The following is a 26,903-nucleotide window of genomic DNA, read 5'->3' as shown; positions in this document are numbered from 1 at the left end:
CCGAGTCGACGATCCCTTGCTTCTCTTTGTCTGATGGGCTGGATCGTCTTTCCAATCAGGTAGCAGTCGCAGCCGAAGAGGTCAGGGACCGGAGGAAGTTGGGATCCACTAAAATTATATAATTTGGCATTTACGAAAAAAAAAAGGGGACGAAAAATATTATACTTAAAATAGCATTTTAATTAAAACTGTTAGTTTTTTAAAATAGCATTTTAATTCTATTTTAATAAAAGTATTATATAGTATTTTTGAATCAAATTTTAAATAAAATAACTGCTTAAGTATTCTTCTCATTTTGCCTCTTCTAAAATCAGTGTGCTATGGAACATTGAGTCATTAATTTATCAGACTACTCAGAATACAGTAATTTATTTATTTCTTTCTCAACATTAGTTTTAAACACATCAGCTTGGATTACAACACAAGAACATCTACTGTCGTAATGCTTTCAGAAAACTTATATATTTCGATTGAAGGTATCATACAAGGGAATGTACAAGTGTGCCAAATGTATATCTCGCTTCATATTTTACACGCACTTTAAGAATTGAAAAGCAGACAAGAAGAATTGCACAACCGTACAAAGCTATACAATAAAACATCTTAAGTATAAGAGAGAATCATCGACAACAATAATCAACCTGCAGTTTTGTTAGTTTTATGTTAACGCAAACTGAACGGCAGCATTTGCACAATCACAAGGGAACATTACTCGCAACGTCCTCTTCTATAATGCCCATTTTTTATGGAAAACATTCTGCACAGCTCAAGAGTAGAGTAGAAGTTTGCCAAATTCATGGTGTAATCTTCTTTTCCATAATGAGTTTCTTTCTTCAGAGAATACTGTCTGATAATATAACAAGTGGAAGAAATTTCGGAATCAGAGAAGTTTAAAAGGCATCTGGAATGTAAATGCGTTTGGTTTCATACACAAACAAATTCTTGATATGATGACAGTAGCATAATGCTTGTAAATTTGATTAGTGAGAACATGATGAACCATTAGCACAGAACTTATTGTCCCAAATGAAGAGGATGAGACAGGAAATATTTTCGTGCAATTCAAAATATGAATATTGGGGGGCAAGCACAAAAAACTGCTGATGCAAGTGCTTGATTGTCGGTACCTCTCCATGTTGGAGCGCCCCTAAACTATAAATTATCCCGTGTCTTTTAAGAAATCTATTTAATGAAATACAAAGAGTTCTACGTCGTTGGACTGACTTTAATCAAGATTTTAGTCTCAACCTGGTTGGTCAAATCTCAACCATAACTATATAGAGCGTAATAACATACAGTAAAATCAACATCAGTCGTACTATTGTTGCTAATTAATTAGTGAAGCACCTACAAAAACAGTGTCAAAAAAATAACTCAAAAAAAATTGTGTCAAAAAAATAACTCAAAAAAAATTGTGTCAAAAAAATGGAAAGAAAGAGACTACCTGATAAGCATGTTCAGTTGAAAATAGTGCTTAACAACTTAAATAGCCAAAATGGTCCAAACAGCCCATGAGGGTGGACTGGAACAAGATATCTCAATACCAATAGGTAGGTTTAGACGGTGGTCATGGTACAGTCTCTATAAATATTGATGCAAAAATTTTAAATTGATACAACCAGGAAAGTGTGGTCAGAGTACTAGATCAGACCAACATGTAGCACCAATACTAGTCAGTAGAACCAAGATTTCAATCTATTCTTCAAATGTTTTTCAACTCTTCCAAGAAATGCTCCTAAGAAATAACTCAAAACATGTAATACAGTCCTACCAAGTCCTCCTGAACGTAATAACCTATATAGAGAAGCATAATTATGCACCTAAAAGTATCAGTACTAATAACCTTCTATTCCACATGATGAATGTCATCAGATATCATTTCCAGGCTATTAAAAGGGTGATATATATATATATATATATATATATATATATATATATATATATATATATATATATATATATAACTGAAAGCATATTCAAAGCTAGAAACTAGGTAGGTTTACCTTTGACAAGCTTGGCACTAAGGTCCCATAAAACCTTTTATGTACCTTTATCATAGCTTCTCACTAGCATAAGTATGTGATTGAGCTCCTTCATTATCATGCCCATCCATGTTCAATACCTTAGTTTCAAGTGAATCAATTCCTCCTGCCTTTTTTTGTTTAGTCTACCTAGTCAATGCATGCCTCACTAGGAAAATTGAAATTTCACGAATATGTAACTTAAAGAATACAAAATATATTTCTAAGATATATTGCGTACATTGTGGAACGCCTGAAAGTGTAGTGCTTTAATCCAGGGATTTCCTCTCCAGGTGAATTTTCCATTTCTTTGCAGCAGAGAAATGAAGATGCATCGTCAGAATGAGCTTCAGCAGATTCTCCATCAGTTTCAGTGGTCATCATTTCATGTCTGAGAGTATGGAAACTCTTCCGTGTTGTCATCTTTTGGATCACCATTCTGATATCCCACTTTGAGACGCCTTGGCATTATCTCTTTTGCTTTGTATCTGTGATATTTGTTCAACTTATTTTTAGAAATATCTTCAAGGCTGTTGTCCTGAATAAGTGCATTAACAGAACATGACTTTTTAACAAACACAAACTTCCTCCTGACATGATCGCCAGACTCTTTCTGTATCAATTGTGTAGGCCCAGAATCATGTTCAGGAAGTAAACATCTATGGTTGTCCTTTAGTTCAGCACAAGGAAACCAAAGCTCATCCTCATCCCTTAGACAATCATGTAACTTCATAATGAGGTCAGGGCTACCAAGAATTTCATTAAAAGAATCTTTTGCAGGATCCACATTCTTGTTTAACCTTGGTGGTTCTGTATCGCATTGGATTCCACTGGTAAATTGTGGCTGCTGGAAGACATTAAAATCTCTGAGCAATTCCCCAGGTTTGAGATTTTCTACATGTCCTGAAGGTTCTCCATCAATACAAACAGGCATGTCACTATGATCTGTAGCTCTTTTATCAGGAGATAATTGTAATAGTCTTGAACATCTTTGCATGCATGACATGCGTGCTACAGGTTGAACAGCACCGAAGAAAGTGCCCTGGTCAGTTACACCTGGACTGTCCAGTGACATGACTGAATCATCTCCATCCTTAAATTCAAAAGTCGTGCAAGTAAGTTTCTCAACTGGTGTAAAATTATAGTCTCCCTCCTTCAAAGGTTCTTCCAACTGATTTTCATTGTATCTAAGTATATTTTCTGTAGTTTGATCAACTTCATTAACACTTCCAAGAACTCCATTGTTTTTGCTTCTGTCATTGAAACTAATTTCCTCTTCTATTAGAGTGTCTTTAAATAATTCTTGGTTTGTCTGCAAGCAGGGATCTGGTTCAGCAACATTAGCATTTTCCCCAAAAAATACTTCCAAACTATTAATCTTCTGATGAGTTATTTCATTGATGCAAATCTCTTTGTTCAACTTAGAATCTTCTATAACCATCTGAATGCGACCACTCAGTTCCAAGTTTTCCTTCTTCAATGGTTCTTCATCAGTGAATATCTGTTTAGCAAACCTTTCCTTTTTGTCGTGTAGCTGCTTCATTTCTTCTTCGAGTGACAATTTTCTCCTACTAAAAAATTCCCAGTCTTTCTCAAGTTTGATCCTTTCCTGTATCAACTTTTCCTTTTCCATTTTCAATTGCTTCTCTCCATGCATTCATCTTTGTTCGATTTTCCTCCTCTCTATGCTTCATATTTTGCATTTCTCTTTCCAGAAATTGTTGTTTTTTAAAAATCTACCTCTCTCTATTCTTCAATGTTTCTTCTTCAGTGCATCTCTGGCGAGCAAACTTTTCCTTTTCATTGCATAGCTGCTTCAGATCTTCTTCGAGTGTCAATCTACTGTTACCTAACAATTCCCACTCTTTCTCAGCTTTGATCTGATCCTGTATCAACTCTTCCTTTTTATTTTCAATAGCTTCTTTCAGTGCATTAATCTTTGTTTGATTTTCCTCCTCTCTATGCATCATATTTTGCATTTTGCTTTCCAGAAATTGCTCTTTCTTTAAAATCTCTCTCTCTTTATCCTCAAGTGCAATATCTTTATGTGCCACCTCATCTATTTTCCTTTTTCTCTTTTTGTCTGCCTCCAACTCAAACTCCTCTAGTTTGTCTTGTAAAACACAACTATGGCAATCAATGATTTTTTCAATCTTCACCTTCAAAGGTAATTTGGAAAGTGCACAGAAGCTGGATATGATGGACTCTACAAAAGCAGGTGAATCCAATGGAGTTTGGATTATAATTCAACAAACAGAAGCCCAACTACCCCAGGAATAACTCATGAAAATAATTGTACAGGATTAACTTTCCTAAGTTTATTGCAAAAGGGCTTTGGCTCCACTCTGTTTAGTCATAGATCTAATATTCATGAACATTGATTTGCTCAAACTCAACTGAAGTTCATTTGAAGACATGCTACCAATCAGTCAGAACTCAGAACCAGTATAATAGATCTCATAAATCAGACATCAAAATATTTTACATCTGACTTCAATGGTTAACAAAACCCTTATTCTGTCATGTATATTTGAGTGGAGAGAAAAGATCAACATAGATAATTCCAAACAGCTGGGTTTAACAAGGCTGGTTGATGATGTTGATGTAGTGGTGATTATTATATGTCAATTTGATGGCAAACCTGAAGCATGTAAAAGATCACAATATCGTATGACTATCAACGTAATGGAATATTTTACATCCTGGTGGTGGCTTTCTTGATCTTGAGATTCACAATCAAGGTGACTGTTTGTCATTACAATTAGAAGGTCATAAAGAAATCCAGTCTTGAATGGTGAAGTACTGGGAAGTAAAATTTATGTACATAAGAAGGGAGACAAATACAGAAGCTGACTGGCTGGCCAAGGAGGCAAGAAGACTACAATGCAACTATGTGTTGTTCCAATACCCCCAAGGGGGCCAAGGGAGTTTGCCAGTTTCAATGTATTATCTGGAAAGAGTAGAGATGCAATAGGCAATGGTTAAGTCAATAATATTTCCCTCAGGGCACATTTCAACATAAAAAAGAAACATTGACAGCATTTAAGGTTTCAGCAGGTACATCAGAACATCACGTACAGTTTGTCCTATTTTTTCGCTGATACTCGGATGTGTCAATAAACTGTTCCATAAATTTGGACCGATCCAACAAACAGTCAAAGGCTCAGTACTTCAAACCTTCATCAAAATATCCAAAGTTGAATCTCAATGTTGCACAAATTCCCAAGAAATATCAATGTAACAGATTTGAAGGACAAGCCAAGAAAATCTGAAATTCTGGAATAGGCACTTACTCTTTCTCGGTTAGTTAAGTGTTCTTCAATCTCAAGTAATTCCTTCTCTTTATTCTGTAGAAACTGCTGCTTGACAAGTGCTTCCTGCAATTTTTAATCAGATCAACCAATAAAGATGGAAAAAAGAAGATAATGTATTCAATATATCAGAAGGGAAGACCTGTGCTTTAGCATCAAAATCTCTAAGCCTCATGCACATATCCTCCTCTTTGGATTTTAGTGAAACATTTGAATTCTCCAAGGCTTTCCATGCCTCATCAAGTTCTTTTTCTTTCTTTCTACAAGTATTATCTCGTTTAGGGGTGTCAAAAATGAACCCGACCCGACGACCCAACCCGAGTCGACCCGAAAAAAATCGGGTTCGGGTTGGGCATTTTCGGGTTCGGGTCGGGTTCGGGTTGGAGGGTTGGAGAGTAAAAAAATTTCGGGTTGGGTCGGGTTGGGTTCGGGTTGACCCGGGTTGACCCGGGTTGGCTTAAATATAGGGTTTTGTGGGTTTTTTTAGAGTTAAATCAAATTTTATTTTAAAAATTTAGATGTTTTTATGTATATTAATATCATGTTTGTATGATAATGATGGAATATTGAGATAAAAGTGAAGAATTATAGGGAAAATAGCCCAAAAAAGTCGTTTTGAATCGGATTTTCGGGTTATATGGGTCGGGTTCGGGTTGATCGGGTTGGTCGGGTTCGGGTTCGGGTTGAGGTGTTTTGGGTTGAACTCGGGTTCGGGTCGGGTTAAAAAAAAAACTCAACCCGACCCAACCCGACCCGACCCACCCGAATTGACACCCCTAATCTCGTTCATTTGCTTCCATCTGTCTCTCATCCAACAAGTTACTCCACTTGGCAAGACTCTCCTGGTTGCCCTGCACCTCCTGTTCCAAAGCTCGCAAAACCTGTCTCTGGTGAGCAAGTTCCTTCTCAATCCCTTCTTTTCTAGATGGTAAATTCACAGTTACATGCACGACCATTGAATTATGAAAATAAATACTAATGTTTTTCCACGCAATAATTAGATCTTAAACCTCTGGACAGGAAATGCATACTCTATCATGAAGGATGAAGATTCAATAGAAAGTTTGAGCTGACGAGTGTCCACATCCTCTGATCTTCTATCTAACTCTGAGCTTCTCTGACTAACTTCTGCAAGTTTGGCATCAAGAAAGTCCATCTTTCCTTTAAGTTCAAAGTATTTGTCCTCAACAATGGCCTCAAGAGCATGTGCTTCAGACATCTTCTTCTGATATTCCAATTTAATCTCGGCAGTTTCTACATGCATCTCATTCAAAGCCTTCTCGAGCTGAAATTTTCAGAAAAATATGCAAATAGAAGAATGGAAAGATGAATAAAAGGTATATTAGAACATTCAATCAGAAAGAAATATGATGAGGTAGAAAAACAAGAGGCGATGAGAATGCCTTCTTTACACAAAAGGCCACAATTGTACATTGATACCCTATATTTATTATGAACATCATGTAGAAAATACACATTATCAATATATCATTAAGCCAATTGAAGTAGTACCTATTATTTTTTTCTCTATAACCAGTGCACATGCATACATGCAAACATATAATGATGGATAGATACATGCAAACACATAATGATGGATAAACCCAGCCTGAAATAATAAAAATAAACAAAAAATTGAAATAGGACTCTAGTTTAGATATTAAGCTTTTCCTATGCTTATCTGTCAAAAGAACCTACTAACATACAGATCATCTTACATACGAATAGTGAGCTCCCTCCTATGAGCACATAGACTCGACAGTTATCATTGTAAATCCAACAATGATTGAGAAATGATCATATCATCTGGATTTATCCATCACTGATCTTTGCTACATCATTCAAGATCACACAATGAATCCAATCACACTCAAATGAACTGAGATATCTACCTTCCTATTTGTATCATCCTCTGACTGCACATACTTGTATATAACCTACATTGTGCATACACATATTTTTCAATGAAATTTCAAATTTCTACACATTTGCCAACCCTTACATATTTTCGTAATTAGTGAGGAAAACAGTCAACTTCAGATTACATATTTCATCAATTCCATCAAATTAATTATTCAAAGTTTCCATTTTTTCATTCCAATTATTTGCAAACTCAATCCTTTGTTTTTCCCCTTCATGTCCTTACATTTAAATCCAAAATAGTTACATTATATGCAATCTTTCTCCTAAAATTGTTCAAAATATTATCAACGACTGTCTCTCTCAGAATGTTAAGATTACATTGTGTCTCTTCTAAAGGATATCGATGTACATTCTAATAATTGTTGTTTTCAATAACGTGTGCACCAGGAAGTGCCAGAAAACAGGAAAATCTAGCACAAATAAACCAGCACACAAAAGCCAATAATAATAGGTCAAATTTTTTTAAAAAGTAAAACTTAGATTCATGTCACTGTTTCAGAGAACTAAGAAAAAAAATATAAAGTTACAGATAATTACTTCTCATAACTTCTTTTGCAATTGTAAACAATAAGCAGATAAAATATAATTGATAAATCCAGTAATTTCTTACATTATCAATAGACTGCCGCTGAAAGTCCATGGCTCTCTGCATATTACCATCTTTCTTTTCAAACTCAGAAATAACAGCCATATGCTCTGCTTGCATATTCTTTTGGAATTGCTGTGCCTCAAACAGTTGTTTGGTAAGATTTTCAGCTTTAGCTGCTAATTCATTTTTCTCAATTAAAAGAAGACCCATATGATGCTGGTACTGATAAAGCTGAACAAAATAACCCACTCAAATTAAAATAAACTACATCATTACCTGGTAAAACAGTTCAAAACAAATAAAATATCAAGCTAACTAACTACAACATATCTTAAGTGGCACATAAGTCAAAGGATAGATGGCATTAAACAAAGATGAAACAAAACAAGTTGATGTACTTTGCTCAGGAGTTTACTTCAGAAACTGTAGCAGAGTGGCTCCAATAAGAAACATAAATGCTGAAAAACAGCCCAAGGACAAAATCCAACAAGCAAGAATGATCGCCAATAACAATTTTGATAAATTGAATTTATTATTTCCACTGGATTCTGCATGGCAGCAGACTCAATTCTTAGTCAACTTTATCATATTTATAAAGCATAAGACCAACTAACTAATTGTGAATTTCACCTTTTCATAACCAATTTGTTCATGAAAGTTGGAAGTTCAAGTTAGATCAGAAAGGTTAGGTGATAATTGTAAATTACTCTTGATTTTTTTTCCTTAAAGCATTTAAGTGTTTAACGAATATTTAATTGTATCAATAATATAAAGCTAAGTATTAAATAATATTTCGACAATAATGCATGGTGCCTGCATAATGCATATGCACTATGTGTTTCCCTGATCATTGTCACTTGCATATGTTTTTAGAACCTTTATATTTGAAATCTACTTGGTGCTAACTGTGGGGGGGAAGTTCACGAATATATTGTTGGGATTTTTAATTCAATTCCCTTTAGTCCCACATTGCTAAGCTAAAGAAGCTTAGAAGCCTTTATATATGGAAGGCTTCCATGCTAGCTTAGTCAAGTTAAGGAGGACCTACACGCATGCGCGAGCTAAGCCCAAATCAGGGGGTTTCAGGGGGTTCGAACCGGAAATCCATAAACCGGGCGCGATCATCGCGCGCAGGGGGGGTGCAAATCCCCAGCTCGTGGGCCTCGCGCTTACGGGCGGCCCGGTTCGTTTTTGCCAGTCCAGTTTGGTCCGCGTGAAGAAGCAAAGCAACGCTTCGGTTCTGTCCGCGTCGCGTGAGGATGCGAAGCAACGCATCCGCGCGTGAGAAGAGGAAGCATAAGCAAAGTGTGCGTCTCTTCCTCTGCACTGCTTCAAGTGTATAAATACACTTCCTCACTTCCTTCTCAACTCACTCCAGAAAGCAAAGCATTCCTTCTTCCTTGTTTTCTACTTCTTCTTCCTTCTTTCCGAGTTGTTCTGAGGCTTGGTTCGCGATCTGAGGTTGAGTCCGAGTGCGGTGCTCGTTTTGGAGTGCACCTACGAGCGACACGAGCGGTTGTCGGATCTTGGGAGGATTTTGCCGGAGAGCCTCTGCACCGTGGGCGGCAATAAATTCTCTAAAGACAGTCGGCACGTCCGACGCTTCGACCGGAGATACACAATTTCTTAACCCTTACTGTTATTAACGTTTATTGCATGCTCGTCATTTATTGGTGTAATTATAGATTACTGTATTAGCGTAATTAGTTCTATTACAATTTTAGAGAATTTATTGTAGCATCAATAAACATGATGAACGATAGGGTAACGGGGTCTGATGAGGCTAGCGCCCGACCCGAAAGATTTTTTGGGCAAAACTTCAGACGTTGGCAACAACGAATGAAATTTTGGCTTACTACGCTAGGGTTATTCTCCGTTATAGAAACAGACCCTCCTTCACCCAATGAAGAGGAACCTGCCCGTAGTGCTACCTTAGAGAGGTTTAAGCAAAGGGATTATCTCTGCCATGGGAGAATCCTATCTGCTCTCAGACGCACTATTTGATGTGTACTGTTCAACCGCTTCAGCTAAAGAGCTATGGAAATCTTTGGATAAAAAATACAACTCTGAAGATTCTGGTTTAGAAAAGTACACTGTGGCAAAATTCCTAAACTTCAAAATGGTTGAAGGCAAATCTGTGATAGAGCAGACACATGAATTCCAAGTCCAAATTCATGGTCTTGCTGAAGGAGATATGCCATTACCTGAAAATTTTCAGGTCTTGTCAATCATCGAAAAATTGCCTCCGAGTTGGGAAGATTTTGGCATGACTCTTAAACATCGGAGAGGTAAAATCTCTCTCGAAGATTTGATGTTTGCCTTAAATATCGAAGAAGAACATCGGAAGCAACATAAAAATGATGATACAAGAATGCCTATGGATTTTATTCCAAAGGCGAATGTAGTAATCTCATCTGACAAGAAGAAATTCAAAAAACAGAAAATGAAAAACAAGATGAAACCCAACCCAAAGGTTCAAAAGAAAACTGGAACCAAACCTAAGCCTTGCTGGGCATGTGGACAGGTTGGACATTATGCCAAATTCTGCCCTAAGCGAAAGGACAAGGAGAAAAACCAAAGCAATACGTCCAACACCAAGGCACAAGTAAATGTTGTGACTGCTAGTGACGACACCAGCGATAGGTTTGTTACCTTCAAATCCGAACTAAACTTGATCTATCAACCCAATGAATGGTTAGTTGATACAGGTGCTAATGTACACTGTTGTGCTGATCACTCTACCTTCCTTACTTATCAGGTAATTGAAGGCACTTCCGTGACCATGGGGAACCATTCTGCAGCCAGGGTGTTTGGGATAGGACAAGTTGACCTGAGGTTCACCTCTGGAAAAGTGCTGTCACTGCATGAGGTGCATTATGTTCCAGCGGTCCGTCGGAATTTGATTAGCGGATCAAAGTTAGTCCGTGCTGGTTATGAGTTGAACTTCAAATGTAATAAAGTTGTAATATTACATTTAGGAACCTTTATTGGAAAAGGTTACCTTAATGAAGGTTTATTTAAACTCAATGTAGAAAATGCTACTTTAAATAAAACTTCTGATATTGGTTGTTCATATAACATTGAGTCTTATGATCTGTGGCATGACAGATTAGGACATGTCAATTTTAATACCGTAAAAAGGATGATGAATCTTGACATGATCCCTAAGCATGCTATAAATGATAAGAAAAAATGTGAAATTTGTGTGCAATATAAACAACCCCGTAAACCCTTCAAATCAGTTGATAGAAATTCTGATATTTTAGAATTGATTCATACTGACTGTTGTGAGTTTAACGGTGTAATAAGAGAGACCATAAAAGGTATTTCATTACCTTCATTGATGATCACTCTCGTTATTGTTATGTTTATTTGCTAAAAACCAAGGATGAAGCTTTAGATAAATTTATGATTTTTAAATCTGAAGCTGAGAATCAAACCGATAAAACTATTAAGAGGTTAAGGTCTGATAGGGGTGGAGAATTTACCTCGAACCTGTTTCAAAAATTTTGTCAAGATACAGGTATAATCCATGAGGTAACTGCTCCATATAGTCCTCAATCCAATGGTATAGCAAAACGAAAAAATCGAACCCTTGAAGATATGATTAATTCCATGTTAGGCAGTTCTGGGTTACCCAACTTTATGTGGGGGGAGGCTCTATACACTGCATGCCATGTGCTAAATAGAGTCCCAATGAAGTCAAGGGATAAAACCCCATATGAGCTTTGGAAAGGCCGAAGGACAAGTTTGAAATACCTTAAAGTGTGGGGGTGCCTGACAAAGGTACTAGTACCTGAACACAGAAGGAAAAAACTTGGTCCAAAGACCGTAGATGGTATCTTCTTGGGTTATGCTCAAAATAGTATTGCATATAGGTTCCTGATTATTAAATCAGAAATTCCTGGAATAGATGCAAATACTATTGTAGAACTTCGCGATGCTACATTTTTTGAGGATATATTTCCTATGAAGACGAGAACACCTCAATCTAGTATTTCTACTAGAAATGAGCCTTCTTCCGTAGAGGTCCCATTATCCGTAGTGGGTACACCTTCCTCAAGTCACTCTAGACTAGATGAATCTAGTGAGTATACAGAACCGAGAAGGAGCAAGAGGCAACGTGTGTCTACGGATTTAGGCCAGGACTTTATCACCTATAATATAGAAGGTGACCCTGTGACATATAGAGATGTTATGGCTTCTCCTAAAGCTAAGCACCGGAAAGAGGTCATTAAAAGTGAAATGGACTCTATTATCTCTAATGCCACTTGGGAGTTGGTAGATTTACCTCCTGGGTGTAACACTATAGGATGTAAATGCGTGTTTAAAAGAAAACTAAAACCTGATGGGTCAGTAGATAAATTCAAAGCCCGCCTAATTGCTAAGGGATTCAAACAGAAAGAAGGGATTGACTATTTTGACACTTATTCTCCTGTTACAAGAATTACTACAATCCGAGTGTTAATAGCATTGGCGTCCATATATCATCTTGAGATCCATCAAATGGATGTCAAAACGGCATTCCTTAATGGAGATCTTGAAGAAGAGATATATATGGATCAACCTGAGGGATATGTAGTTTCTGGAAATGAGAACAAAGTTTGTAGGTTAGTCAAATCTCTTTATGGTTTGAAGCAAGCCCCAAAGCAGTGGCACGAAAAATTTGATAGAGTTATGCTATCATTTGGCTTTGAAGTGAATGATTCTGATAAATGTGTATATGCTAAAATGAAAGGTGATAATTGTATTTTCCTATGCTTATATGTAGATGATATTCTACTGTTTGGAACTAACCTTTCTATTATAAAAGAGACTAAGGCCCTCTTAAGTGGTAAGTTTGATATGAAGGATATGGGTTGTGCTGATATGATTTTAGGGCTGAAGTTGACTCGATCAACTGATGGAATAGCAATTTCTCAGTCACTCTATGTTGAGAAAGTATTAGAGAAATATGGCTATAGCCAAGTTAAATCTGTTGCCACACCATATGACCCTTCAAAAACTCTCCACAAGAATAATAGTGGTGTGGCAGTGTCTCAATTAAGATACTCACAAATAATAGGTAGTCTAATGTATTTAGCTAATTGTTCTAGACCTGATATTTCTTTTGCTATAACGAAATTGAGCAGGTTTACCAGCTGTCCGGACAGAACGCATTGGGATGCATTAGACAGAGTACTCAGATATCTGAAAGGCACTATATCCTTGGGCTTATGGTATGGGAGATTCCCTACAGTCCTGGAGGGATATAGTGATGCTAGTTGGATAGCTGACACTGCTGAGTATAAAGGCGTTACTGGTTATGTCTTTACACTTGGAGACGGTGCAGTTGCTTGGAGGTCTGTTAAACAGACAATTATAACCCGGTCTACATCTGAGGCAGAATTGTGTGCTTTGGATACCACAGTAACTGAAGCTGATTGGCTTAAGGGTCTTCTTTCTGAAATTCCCTTGATGATGAAGCCAATACCTTCTATTTCAGTGCACTGTGATAATCAAACAACAATAGCTCAGATTAGAAGCTCCAAGTATAACCACAAACAGAAGAGACATGTACGAATAAGATTGAAGTCTATTCGTGAGCTAGTGTCTCTTGGAGTGGTGTCATTGGACTTTGTAAGTTCAAAAGACAATATTGCTGATCCACTCACTAAAGGAGTTGATTCTGAGAAAATCAAGAGATCCAGTAAGGGAATGGGACTGAAGCCTGTCCTGGTTTCATCTATAGTGGCAACCCAACCTATCTGATTGGAGATCCCAAAAAATAGGTTCAATGTGGTACAAACAAGCTATAAGGGTGAAACGTAAGCATCAAATTGATTGAGATGTAATCTCATAGTCTCTTCCCTGGATAGATGCTTGACTGCTAGTAAGGATGAGCTTAGGAGCTCTTAATGAGTTCAAGGTCTTAATGACAGGATGCTTGCAGTACATCCTTGGAGAACTCACCTATGTAAGTGTAACTGTGTGGCCGTAGTGTGGGGGTCTAGGCAACTCTCCTTAGCACTTATGAAACAAGATTCGGTGGCATGGCCGTAATGCACCAACCTAGAAGGATTCAACCGTCGTCAATGATGAGTTGTTACCAATTGATCTTCACATATAAAAGGTTTAAGATCAAGACTCTGTTCTCTTCAAACCTATGTGAATAAGATTGGTGTACTTAGGTGAAAATTCAAACCGGAAGGTATTTTCACTGAAAGCTCATTGCAACCAACCTCAAAACATTTCTTTGTTTTTGACTAAAATAATTTGAATTAGTGGGGGATTGTTGGGATTTTTAATTCAATTCCCTTTAGTCCCACATTACTAAGCTAAAGAAGCTTAGAAGCCTTTATATATGGAAGGCTTTCATGCTAGCTTAGTCAAGTTAAGGAGGACCTACACGCATGCGCGGGCTAAGCCCAAATCAGGTGGTTTCAGGGGGTTTGAACCGGAAATCCATAAACCGAGCGCGACGCACGCGATCATCGCGCGCAGGGGGGGGGTGCAAATCCCCAGCTCGTGGGCCTCGCGCTTACGGGCGGCCCGGTTCGTTTTTACCAGTCCAGTTTGGTTCACCCGGTTCATTTTTGTTAGCCGGTTTGGTTCACACCTGGTTTGGTCCGCGTGTGGAAGCGAAGCAGCGCTTCGGTTCTATCCGCGTCGCATGAGGATGCGAAGCAACGCATCCGCGCGTGAGAAGAGGAAGCATAAGCAAAGTGTGCGTCTCTTCCTCTGCACTGCTTCAAGTGTATAAATACACTTCCTCACTTCCTTCTCAACTCACTCCAAAAAGCAAAGCATTCCTTCTTCCTTGCTTTCTACTTCTTCTTCCTTCTTTCCGAGTTGTTCTAAGGCTTGGTTCGCGATCTGAGGTTGAGTCCGAGTGCGGTGCTCGTTTTAGAGTGCACCTACGAGCGACGCGAGCGGTTGTCGGATCTTGGGAGGATTTTGCCGAAGAGCCTCTGCACCGTGGGCGGCAATAAATTCTCTAAAGACAGTCAGCACGTCCGACGCTTCGACCGGAGATACACAATTTCTTAACCCTTACTGTTATTAACGTTTATTGCATGCTCGTCATTTATTGGTGCAATTATAGATTACTGTATTAGCGTAATTAGTTCTATTACATATATTAAACATAATTTGAAATGGATCACTCTTTGGATCAGGAGATCGATACATACAAGTAAAAACTCAACCTTCTACATGGATATGATTCTGTAGTTCCAGATAAACATCTTTTTAAAATCCATTGTATAATTTCGAGTTCGAGGAAAATTGGCTTCTATCCTATTTAGGATATCATTCACTTTTTATCTCATTGTAAAGTGTTTCTTCTACTAGCATTTTGCACCAGATCTTCATGTACCCTTTTCGAACCTATGGTACATCACACCCAATATGATAAAGGAAATTTGCCTTGCCATAGATCCTTCCATGAAATCATGGAAACCATATACTAACGCAATAGTTAAGAAGAAATGCGATGAAACCCATCTTGAGAATAAAAAGAACAAAATATGGAGCCTACCAACCTCTTTCTCAAGCTCTGATATCTTTTGAGCGAGTGCCTCCCTGTCCCTCTTCTGCAGCACGGTCTCATCATGAAATCCCACCTCACTGAACTGCCTTCTCACCTCCGCCTCGCTCTGCCTTTCACGAAGGTCCTCACCCTCCCTCCAAAAAGAGAGCACCTTTGACTTCCGGACCAAATTCCCGACCACCATCTTGATTCCCTTCCCCTCGCCAGGGACCACGCCACTAAAATTACCAGATCTCACTGGCGCAAACCCATTCTTCCTGACCAGACTCTCAGATAGAAAACAACCCTTTTTCCCCTCGCAAGCATCTCGGTTCCCCTCCTCCATAACTCCGCGAAACGGAATCAACTCACAATCGGAAGACCTACATGAAAAGGAGACAGAAACTTCCACACGAAGAGGGAGGAATCGAAACAGTTTCGGCCGCTGGAGAACCCTAAATGCGTTTGGGGAGCCCGAAATCTCTCTCTCTCTCTCTCTCTCTCTCTCTCTCAGAATGAAGAAGAAAGGGCAGGGGCCCCCACGGGCGGGATCAACCGGTTATGACATGATATTCTTGCAACATGGGTCGGGAGGTCGAAGGTCTGCGGCAGCAATTGCGATAACATCAATATCTGTCCGTGCTAAACACCTTCGACCGCCATGTCATCGCCGGGCCCGTATTCACCATGATTTACTCCCTCTCATACTCGTGAGGCAGGGATGAGGGGGCCGCTGGGCGACAGGACCCACCTTTTTGCAACAAGAAGAAAGGGCAGGGATAACACGACAAAAGCATGTACAAACGGCAACGGACTTAACTGTAAGATTTTGCAAAGACAACCTGTACGTTTAATTTATTTATTTTGATAGAACTCTTTACGCGAAGCCGCTCTTCCCCTGCTGACTCCTGAATAGGGATGATAATTTGTCTGGTTTGAGGCCCTAGAGAAAATATGAAGTGAGGATAGGGATCTCTGATTTATTTAGTAATATGGATAGGTTCAAAAGTTTTTTTAGGAATGGGATAGATTAGGGATGGGTATGGGGATATTGTCCCTGTCTCAGAACCCGTCTCGAAAATAATAATATTATTATTATTATGTTTTTAAAAATATTGATAATAATATTAATATTTAAAATATTAAGAATAAAATTATTATTATTATTAATGTTAATATTAATATTAATAATAATATAAAATTAATTTAAAGATAAAAACAAGGATGAGGATTTGTTCTTGATGGTTTATATTTGAGGGTTCTCTGAATCTGAAAAAGTAAAAAGGAAGATAAGGATAAAAGTGGGGATGAAATTCGGAAATGAAAATGACAAATCTATCTCCACCCCACTCTATTGCCAGAGACCAGATACTCTAATCCACAAAAACTAGATAAGTCCCTGATCCAACCTTTATATTAATGGGGGATAATGACCCCCCACCTATTAACAGGTGGAGGTCATTATCTCCCATCAATCCTACTGCTTAGGCATGAGCGTCATATTGAATTTTCATATAGCACCCCGAAAGATCTTTTATTTTCATATGAATCCTATTTAACGCAGCTGTCTAATTCTATGCTTCCTTAATTATGCTAATGATGTTCATCCATTTAATTTAATTAAAGATACAAATCTTACGTCATCATCACCATCTGGTAACAGAGGATGTACATCGATGCCGCATCTAACTTTTATTGGATATATTTATTATTACTGGTAATTCCTTCATTTGCAGGTGGCGACGAGGACCTTCCTCGGCGGCAAGGACGGCCGGCGGCCATGCAGTGTCGCCAGATTGTCCAAGAACAGGACGTCGCCCTTCTCCCACTTGAACTGGATGCTCTCCTCCTCGATGATCTCGCCGCATCGCTGCACCACGTGCGCCGGGATCTCCGACCCGTCCGCCAGCTCCGCCGAGCTGATGTCCTTCCCGTGCATCCCCACCAACGTGTTGAACCACATCCGCCGCTCCTTCCGCCCCGGGAACACCCGCGTCAGGGGCCGCGGCCCCAGGATCGTCTTGACCCCGCCGTCCGCCAGCCACTCCATATCCATCCCCAACGCCTTCGCCCTACAAATTCGACGACCGTCATGATGCATGATGATTCAATACGAATTTATTCAAAAAAAAAAAAAAAAAAAAAAAATCACCTTCTCTGTGCTTCGACGGGATCAGATGTCCCGAAGGCGTCTTCCCAGCCTCGGCCGCGCATGGACTTGGTGTCGTTGTTGCTGGGAGCGGTGAAGGTGTACCTATTAATTTTTAATTTCGTCATTAGAACAAAATTAACAAAATTAAATTTTTTTTGTTGCATAGATTGGATATTTAACCTGAGTCCCTTCTCCTCCATCTCCTTGACGTGCTCCGGGAACTCTTCTATCATTTTCTCTGTCACTTTAAAGCTCGGCACGAACGGCGTCTCGCCGCCCTCCGGCGGCGGCACCTCGCAGAACAGGATCACCTTCCCCGGAAACTCCTTTATCTGATTATAGAATCAAAAAATAACTCGACCAATTAATGCTGCTTCGTTTAATTTCAAGGTAATCGATCGGTTAGTTACCAGGACCATCTCGTGGTGGTAGTAGATGAACTCGGAGAGAGGGCCTTCGTTGGCGGTCCAGACGCGCTTGTGGATGTGGGTCCGGGGCGCCGGGCCCACGTAGCGGATGTCCTCCCACCCGAAGGCCTCGACGATGTCGTTGAACTCGACGGCGTCGGCGACGTCGAAGCCCCGGAGGAGCACCGCGCTGTGGCGCACCAGCTGCTCCTCGAACCATGCCCTGTTCGCCGCCAGCGCCGCCACCAGCGCCTCCGCGCTGCTCTTGCCCGGCCCCGACGAAGGCCGCAGCACCAGCGGTATTGCCTCCCCGTCCACCACCTTCTGCCCCTTGCACGCCCCCACCTCGAATGCGCTCACCTCGCTCGCGGCCGCCGCCATCTCCGAAGCTTGATTAACTAACTAAATTACCTGGCAGCTGTTAATAATTAGTTGGTGAATTTGGGCAGCACTATTTATATACGGGATTAACATCTAATTAATTGCCTAAACGATAACCTTCGACGAAGACAAAAATGCGTTAGCCGTTAGCCGTTAGCCGTTGGCGGAGCACTAGAGATACCATTTGTCTTGTGCTTTGGATTTTATTATTATCCTTTCACTTATACAATAGCTTTGGAAATAAAAATAGAAAATTAAGAATTAATCAAATAGATAAGTTGGATCAATGTGCATTGGATTTGACTAACCTTGTTTGACACGACAGATCTTTTAGCAATGCAAGTAGTTGCATATATTATATTTGAAGGTCAAGTGTTTTTGTTCCAGTTGGCGTAGAACGACGATTCTGATTACAAGTATCGATGGGTAAGTGTCCATAATATAATCTGAATTTGGATAAGAATAATCATAGTGTTTAACTCCGGCCTAGTTACTTGGACGGATTTGGAGACATTTGTTACGATTAAGGAAGGTATATTGATCCATCAGAAAAGACAGGAAAGAAGCAACAATATACGATTAAGGAAGGTATATTGATCCATCAAAAAATTATCATTTCTTGTGTATTTATATTTATTATCTGTTGTTTGTTAATTTGGCCGCATATCCAGTACACTTATTTTATTTATTTGTATTCTAAATTTAAAATGATATGTGGTAAGTGGAAGTGATGTAAAATATTCCACCTTTTAAATTATAGAATGCATGAAATAAGATGGAATGAATATTCATCCAAAAGTTGGAACCAAATGGTGAAAATGAACCATACCTATTTTCATTCCACCTTACCGAACCAAGCACAACATTAAGTTCTATAAAAAATTGATACCAATAGATCAAGCACCTAAAGCAACTTTAGAAGTGTATCTAGTTTCTCAAGGCAACTCAAGGAAATTCAAGACTAAGTATGCCATTTTAGGACAAGCAAAAATTATGAAATATGGAGAAAATACAAATGGTATTCCAGCAGCTTAGCTCATTCTGCACCAGTGTTTCATGTTCAAATTGATCGCTGAGTATATTGGACCATTTTATCATTTAATAGAGGAGGACAAATTAGTTCACAGTATGAAGTTGAAACTTGAAATGATCCACAAAACAAACACAGCGAGTACGCATAACAGAGCATGCTGAGACATTGAATTAGATGACACTCGGACTACAGGTCCTTTCGATATGCCAATGCGAACTTCCATTCCATGGTGCATGTCTAGTGGTCTAAAAGTTTCTGAATCTCATGGCACTGCAAAAAAGATCAATAGATCAAACTTTGGACCATAAACATGGGGAAAACGTGGTAGTGAAGAGAATGAGAATGATTTCATGGTAAAGCAGCATTTCCACACCTTCATGTGATTATCCCTAACATTTAATAGAAATAATACAAGTGCTGAACAAAAGCCAAAAGAATACATGATCCTTCAAACTTAGATTCAAATTAAGTCAAACAATCAAACTTGATATGAACTAACACCACCATATATTTGATCTGCCTATGTCAACTCCAAGGTGAGTTGCATTCACCTGTACCGGATGCTTTGGCTAAGGGGTGCGCCATTCATTCCTTATGTTGTCCTTTGTCAGCAAAGGTGGACTAGATGCCTTGCGCCTTGCATCAAAGTGAGGTCAGGATGTGGTAGGCCAAAATGTATACTAATGGAGTCTAGAAGCCATAAGCTATATGTAGCTACTTGTTACAAACCTGTTTTAATCAAACTTGGTGATGGACTGTTTAGACAATGAAGGACAAGAATGAAACTATGCTAAAGATGGCCAGAATGAATTTTGAAGTAGACCAGATTGGCTTAGACGCTCATTGGAGCTTTAGTATCCATCCTAGGAAGATTTCTTGTCAGATGCATCGATGACCTATTAGTCCATGGGAGGTGTGCCAAACTGGTGCAAATTGGACAACCCTTTTCAATAGGGAACCACATCAGCCCTTCAATATTAATCAACAACTTAGATAGGGCAACAATGTGCTGCAAAAGTATAACCAGTAATAGGGGGTGGGAAGGGAAGAAAACTTTACCCATAACCTGCTCAATTTCAATCCCTACTAGAATCAGTACAACAGAACAGAAACATCCTATTGGAGACTACATTGAACAACCATTGTTAATGTCATAAGAACATAGTAGAAACACTTGAAAGCTGTTAAAATTAGGCATTGAAAATGATTTAACAGTATAGAACTTGCGGAGAGAGAAAAATGCATACAATTGAGGTAATCTTCAAAAGCAAAATCATCTAAACCACCAGTGAGATCCTAGCATAGATGATGGCAAAGCTCCAGGAGGCCTTTGGAATCCACAATAATGATGATGCAAACCAGTTGGAACACACAGAAATTTGGTTGTTAGATATTAAAAAGCAAAATTGTGTGTGCATTATTAGTATCAGTGCATGGTGAGACTCCAACGTATCTACAAGTGTCTCCCATCGGGCATTGACTCTATTCCAAAAGTATATACAACTGGATACCCATCAGATGTTGACTTCTGTTCCAGTGTATACAACTAAGCCATCAGATATTGACTCTATTCATATTGAATGTGTTGCTTGGTCAGTATTGACCCCATTATCCAGCTGAATATTCTCAGTGAATATGGGACCAGAACTCTACAACAACAACAACAACCAAGTCTAACTTGTCTTTCTGTTTCCACTATTTGCTAATTTAGCTCAACTTGATTCATAATTGCAGATATCCATATACAATACTATGCTTGGAGAAAACTAAACATTCATAACATTTTGTCTTCTGCTTCTACTTTTCTGTTAGGAACTTCTGGGTCTAACCAACAAAGCTAACTAATACAATTAACATGTTTAGGGATGCCCATTATATCTGAAAAAATTATCATGCAGAACCAAGATGTATTTAGCACCAAATCTAGAAAGTGCATCAAGTGAGTGGTCTAGTAAATCTGAGGTCAAGCATTAGCAACAAAACCCTTTCTTGTGTTAGAACTACATGAAATGAATATGGCTTTGTTGCTGCTAAATTGCTAATTTTTTTGATTTTATTAAAGTTTTTGATATTTAAAATTATTGGCACTGCTCAAAAGAAATAAGAAATATTGAGATCATTAAAAACAAGCTTCAACTAAGTTGCAACGACAAGACAAATTTTCATGTCAAACAAACTCATGACTCCCAGCAAACTAGGAGAAACTGAATCCATGAACTTAGGGAATCTTAAAGGGCCAATTCACCAGCAAACTAGGAGAAACTGAATCCATGAACTTAGGGAATCTTAAAGGGCCAATTCACACACTTTACAGTGCGATGCTTTTAGTTCAGGCAGAAATAGCAAGCCCTTTTCACTCGCACAAAGAAAACATATTTATAAGCCATAAACATTTCATAATCCAAATACCCTCTGCATTTATTCAGGATGGTGTATGGTCTTCATCCCTCCATCTCATCAAAATTATTTTCTATTTTATTTTTCTTCTGTTGAAAAGATGATAAAAGTAGTTCAAGTCTACGCAAAACCTAGAACATAAGGTTTTACCCCAGTCTCCACTCTGCTAGACAAGTTTGCATGTTTCAATGCAAGAATTTAAAGCCAATATTGACCATTAAAAGATTTTACCAGCATCCTTGAGCGTGCACATGAGTTACTAGCGGTGATAAGAAAATGATGGCAAACTTTATTATTCTTCAAGATTTAGCACGCACAATATTTAAAGAGATAATATAGTAAGTAAATTGTGCACATAATATTTAGGAATGGAACAAATTACAGCAGACAAAGTATCCGATTTTGCTAAAGACAGAATGTATGTGCAATAACTGATTTTTAGGCAATAAAAAGTAACGACTGACCTAGAGAGAATTTGAGTGTCGAGATCTCTCCTCAGATTGAGAGACGATCCATAAGTGAGGTCCAAACCGAACCGCTTGGTATCCTCCCAAAATCTACTTGCCTGGTAAAAATCAGAATCAAAAGCCGGACGGCAGGAACAGCAACAAAATCAAGATGAGGATTAGGGTTGATGCATGATCACCACAGGACATGAAAATTAAGGAATCAATCAAATTCCAAAGAAGGGCTACGGAAGGGTGGCTTACGGACTCCCGAAGGGATTGAAGTGGGTCGGTTCCAACGATGTCGCCCTTGACGGTGTGCAACCAGAAGCAGAGGACGTCGTGGTTCGCCGCCACCTCACACTCGACCACAGATTTCAACAACATTGCTTCCCTGGTTTCGCTTCACCTTCGGCTCGCTCCCTTTTGTTTGGTTCAATTTTTAGGCCAACGAAGGTTTTTATTTCTCCGAGATGCTTGGGGAGGAAGTTCGCCGCGAGTCTCTCTCACAGCATTTTTTAAGGCAAAATACCAATACACACACTCATCTTTTCCTTAATTAAAAACATGAATCTAGCCTTAAAAAAGTATTAATTAATAAGTTCTAGTGGATTGGCTCTTCAGGTGACAACAATACTGGTGAGCCTCAGTAGCACTGATGGTCCATCACATGCTTATCAACCTCAATAAAAATGCAAGTTATTTAGCAGAGTTTTGACTACTTCAATGGCAGACTGATCCTGGAGATCAAAGTTGGGTTGGACCACCAAGCAAGCAAATACTAACAAAATTGATCAGACCAAGCCTCCCTGAGGTTCATCCACCTTAGGAAAGTTAGGATCTTCAAAGTTAACAATACTAACAGCACCCTACTCTTGTGAGGCAGCTGGTTGGATGATTTGATGAACTCTTGCTTGTCGACCTCAACCTAATTGCTACTATTTTGCAAAATACTGAGTACTACTTCAATAACACAATTATCTCAAGGATGAAAGTGAGGTTGGATCAAGCAAAACTACTACTGAAAAACTATCACTCAATGGAACACTCACTCGTTGCCAAGATCATTTACAGCTAAGAAAGGATATGTAGACTTTGAATTGAAGCTGATTTTTGAACTCATCAAGCTGATTTTTATTCTGATGGACAAATTTTGAGGTTCAAAGCCATCTTTAGGTTACTGATATCCTTCATTTAGTCTTTAATATTATTTTTTATTTTCACATGGAATATGTCTCAACAACTTTCAAGAAGTTCTTTTAGCTCATGAAGTAATTCTGAAATCACTCTAAAAGGGAAATTTTGATATTTAAAGTCATCCTAAGGTTATTTTTATTATGTATCTTAATATATATTTTGATCTGATTTTGGTTTATTTATGTTTTTTATTTTGATCTATGCTATTGCTTGTCTTTTCGATATTTATAGTTTAAAATTAAGTGAATATTAGATGTTAAGCAAACCTCTGATTCATCATGTGTTTTAGCAAAACAGAATGGCGTTAAGCATTGTACATGATAGTAGAATCAGTGCATCTCCCTATTGCTTAGATTCTAAAGTATAATCCTAAACATTTATCATATAAGTTAAATTTCATAGTCATAGATATAGATAATTTTTCATCGTTAATTATCTTTATCTAATCCTGAAATCCCCACTAACAGCTAAAATGATCTAATGACACACTAGGTTAAACAAGTGTCATGTTTAGCTTTAATAGTTGATTAAAAAAAATCTCGTAGATGTGTAACAAGGCAAAAGTGGTGATCATTGTATGGAACTGGAAGGTACACAAGACACTGAGTGTTGTTCCAACGGTGAGTGGCTCAAGAGGAAGCTGACCATTTGTTGAAGAAACTTCTCAATTTGATTTTTAACATGGTCTTCAAGTGTTCATGTCCAAGTGGATCAAAGCAAACAAATAATGAAGTTTGAGTTGCAGATTCACATCAAATCTTATGAATTTTCCATGATTGCCATTTTACCAGAAGGGTGTACAAGTAATAATTCATTTGGCCTATTGGTTTGGCGCTCTTAAGTATTTCAGATATCAAAACAGTTCAAAGTCAGTGAGAAATTTGTACATGTTTGGTTGAAGGGAATTCCATTCGTGATGAAATTTGGTGGAAATATTATTTCTGTGTTTGGTCACAAAATAATGATGGGTTAACAATTTTGATAGAATTGCTCCCAGGAAATTGAAGAGATGTAAGCACCATCAGCACTAGTGCCACTAGAACTAAAGTTAAATAGAGGTGGTAATTGTGAAGCAGATGAGCATGACAGACAATTGGGGCTGGCTATGATTGTTATAGTGCTCCAAGAATGAATTGCAAGGATACAAAAAAATATATATTGCTATTTTAACTATAATTGTCAGAACCATACAATTATACGAAAGTTATCAAAGAATGCCAATTAATTTGATGCTTGTGTAAAACTGTAGAGAAAGAATATATTAAGATTAAGGTTTCAAAGTATCATATTTAGCAGAGATCCAAGACCTACAATATCCAATTCAACATTAGAAACAAGCATGGAGCCAACAGAACATTCATGTTATCCTAAAATTATAACACGGCATCTATCAATTTTGGGAAACGGCAATCTATAATTTGCATCCCAACAGAAGAATAACGAATTATTGATCTTGATGCATAGCCTAATTAAAGGTATCAATAGAATTGAGAAAGTAAAGAGTAAAATACCTGATAGATGATAAATTTGACGCAATTGTCTGATTTGCTTTTTGTCATGCTATCTTCTTGTTCATGTTGGTGACCAGCTGCCTCATCTGATACCTCCAGTAGAGGAAAATGGCAAACCCCAGCCCAATCAGCACAAACAACCACACCGTCTCATCTTCTCTTTCCTTACTCCACTCCACCTCCTCTATCCTACTCCCCTGTTCTTCTAGACCCTCGTCCGCCGGTGTCACTAGCACGTACGCACGCCGCCCCTCCCGCACCGCCACTGCCGTCGCTCGCCACCCTTCCTCCACCGCCGCCTCGTCCTCCAACCCCGCTTCGGACCACGCGTCCCTGCTCCGCAACCACAGTGCTCCAGCACCTCCGCGAGCCACCACCGCCCCTCCGTCCGCCCGCAACGCGATTCCTTCTGCCGCAGAAGCAAGCGCGCACTTCCTTCGCCACTCCGCCCTCGTCGTCTATCCTGAATAGCCTCGCGGGAGCGAAGGTCGTAGGCAGAGAGAGCATCGGGATTGGTTAGGGCGACGAGAAGGATGCAGCGGCGATGGTCTACGGCGAGTGCGGCCACCGACGATTGAACAGGGAGAAGGGGTCCGAAACGAGGGTTTCGATGACGCCAGCGTCGGAGACGGAGGAGACGACAACCGGAGAAAGGCGGGACCCGACGAGGAAGTGTCTCGCAGTGGGGTCCCACGCGAGGGCACGAGGGTATCGGAAGGCGAAAGGCACGTGATGACGTGGCGGCCTCTCCCGAGAGCACCGCAGGTGAGGAGGAGGGAGAGGAAACATGGCCGCGGAATGTTGGGGAAAGAAGAGGAAGAATTCGACATGGTTTGGTTTATGCGCCTGCGCAAAGAAAGTGGCGAGCGAGAGAAACGAAGTCGCTAGTTTGTTACGGCTCTCGTGGAAATCATGGACCGTCTGTTAGTTACGAGATCAGACTTGGCCAAAGATGAAATCAATCTGCTTGAATCAGTGTATTATTACTCTTAAAATTACGTCTTTTTATTACGAAATAAATAAGAGGATGCAATAAGACACCACTCAAATGAAATATTATTCTCCTTGTCAATTACGAAATGAATCGAGCAAATGATTTGGTACCAGACCTACTCCATCGACCGGTGCCATTTTCGAACACTTTCTGTAGAAAATCACGTATATTTCCATTTCCCATCAAGTCGAATGCGAAAGATATATTAACAGAAATGAAGTGGATTGCCAAACGAATTGTAAATCGAAATCAACACACACCCACACCCACACCAAACGGTTGCTTATGCGTCACAGCTTTTAATTAATTCCGATCGAGCTCGGTTAGTGACTATACTTAATCGACGGCTAGTCTCGGTCTGAAGGAACTGTGTGGTGTGGGCCCAAAGTTAGTTAAAGATTTAAAGAAGAAGCAAACATAATGGGGCTCCTATTCCTTCGCGAAATGCCAATGCATATGTAACACTCTCAGCAAGCTTCTTTTTTTTGTTAGTTTGTAACGTACTCTTCCACGCTAAGGGAACTAGCTAGGACGCATAATCATACTACCCCCCACTTTTAACAAACCCTTCCATGGCTAATGCTCATGAGCATGCATTTCGATCGCTGTGATTTGTGTGAGACCGATTCCTGTAGCAGTGGCCTTGTTATTCCGAACTAGGCTGGCAGAGGGATGAGTTGGTGACACTGTTATTTAGAAAGGTGGTCGGATGTGCCAATTATTGGGCGTACAAATTATTAGTCCTGCGTTGTAAATTGAATCATTAAAACGTGAAGGAAATTGTTACATAAATTAATCGATTGGTGATTTCTTGCGAAAGGGCGTATTCGAGATATTGCAATAAATGGAGGTAGAATGGAAGAATATAATTTGACTCCGTTACGAAGCGTTGGATGACGGTTTTGCCATTTCGGTGCGGGGAGAGACGGAGGTCAAGTTCCGTTTGGATTCCGGTTCGGGAGGCCTTGGTCTCCTCCGTGTCCGCACTGGCCACATCATCCACACTCGCTCGCCAAGTCGCCATCCCTCTC

At 39.3% G+C, this 26,903-nt stretch overlaps 3 protein-coding genes across 5 annotated transcripts; all 3 read right to left on the bottom strand.

The window, feature by feature from the left end:
- Positions 1–440: 440 nt before the first annotated feature.
- LOC122026483 (nuclear matrix constituent protein 1-like) lies at positions 441–15,862 on the bottom strand. The gene is made up of 8 exons (XM_042585224.1): positions 15,368–15,862; positions 7,866–8,075; positions 6,343–6,617; positions 6,114–6,253; positions 5,475–5,605; positions 3,761–4,180; positions 2,004–3,675; positions 441–847 (listed from the first exon to the last, which is right to left on the bottom strand). Exons 1-7 carry the CDS (start codon positions 15,698–15,700, stop codon positions 2,407–2,409), a joined length of 2,778 nt encoding a protein of 925 aa, XP_042441158.1. The 5' UTR covers positions 15,701–15,862; the 3' UTR covers positions 441–847; positions 2,004–2,406.
- Positions 15,863–16,948: 1,086 nt separating this feature from the next.
- On the bottom strand, positions 16,949–18,300 carry LOC122027846 (clavaminate synthase-like protein At3g21360). Of its 2 annotated transcripts, none has more exons than XM_042586857.1 (4): positions 17,917–18,300; positions 17,687–17,838; positions 17,507–17,608; positions 16,949–17,426 (listed from the first exon to the last, which is right to left on the bottom strand). In XM_042586857.1, exons 1-4 carry the CDS (start codon positions 18,292–18,294, stop codon positions 17,081–17,083), a joined length of 978 nt encoding a protein of 325 aa, XP_042442791.1. In that variant the 5' UTR covers positions 18,295–18,300; the 3' UTR covers positions 16,949–17,080. The 2 variants fall into 2 exon arrangements, with proteins under 2 accessions (XP_042442791.1, XP_042442792.1); XM_042586858.1 differs by having other exon boundaries at positions 17,507–17,587.
- An 897-nt stretch (positions 18,301–19,197) lies between these two features.
- LOC122028037 (cyclin-B1-2-like) lies at positions 19,198–25,763 on the bottom strand. 2 transcript variants are annotated; one of them, XM_042587061.1, is made up of 3 exons: positions 22,435–24,870; positions 22,189–22,289; positions 19,198–19,597 (listed from the first exon to the last, which is right to left on the bottom strand). In XM_042587061.1, exons 1-3 carry the CDS (start codon positions 22,555–22,557, stop codon positions 19,573–19,575), a joined length of 249 nt encoding a protein of 82 aa, XP_042442995.1. In that variant the 5' UTR covers positions 22,558–24,870; the 3' UTR covers positions 19,198–19,572. The 2 variants fall into 2 exon arrangements, 1 of the variants encoding a protein (XP_042442995.1); XR_006124609.1 differs by lacking the exon at positions 22,435–24,870 and adding an exon at positions 24,879–25,763 and having other exon boundaries at positions 19,210–19,597.
- Between the last annotated feature and the right edge of the window lie 1,140 nt (positions 25,764–26,903).

Source organism: Zingiber officinale, chromosome 10A (assembly GCF_018446385.1).
Source record: "Zingiber officinale cultivar Zhangliang chromosome 10A, Zo_v1.1, whole genome shotgun sequence".
In the NCBI taxonomy this organism is placed as follows: domain Eukaryota; kingdom Viridiplantae; phylum Streptophyta; class Magnoliopsida; order Zingiberales; family Zingiberaceae; genus Zingiber; species Zingiber officinale.
The sequence above is the reverse complement of the archived record's forward strand: the minus strand, read 5'-3'. Positions and strand labels throughout refer to the sequence as shown.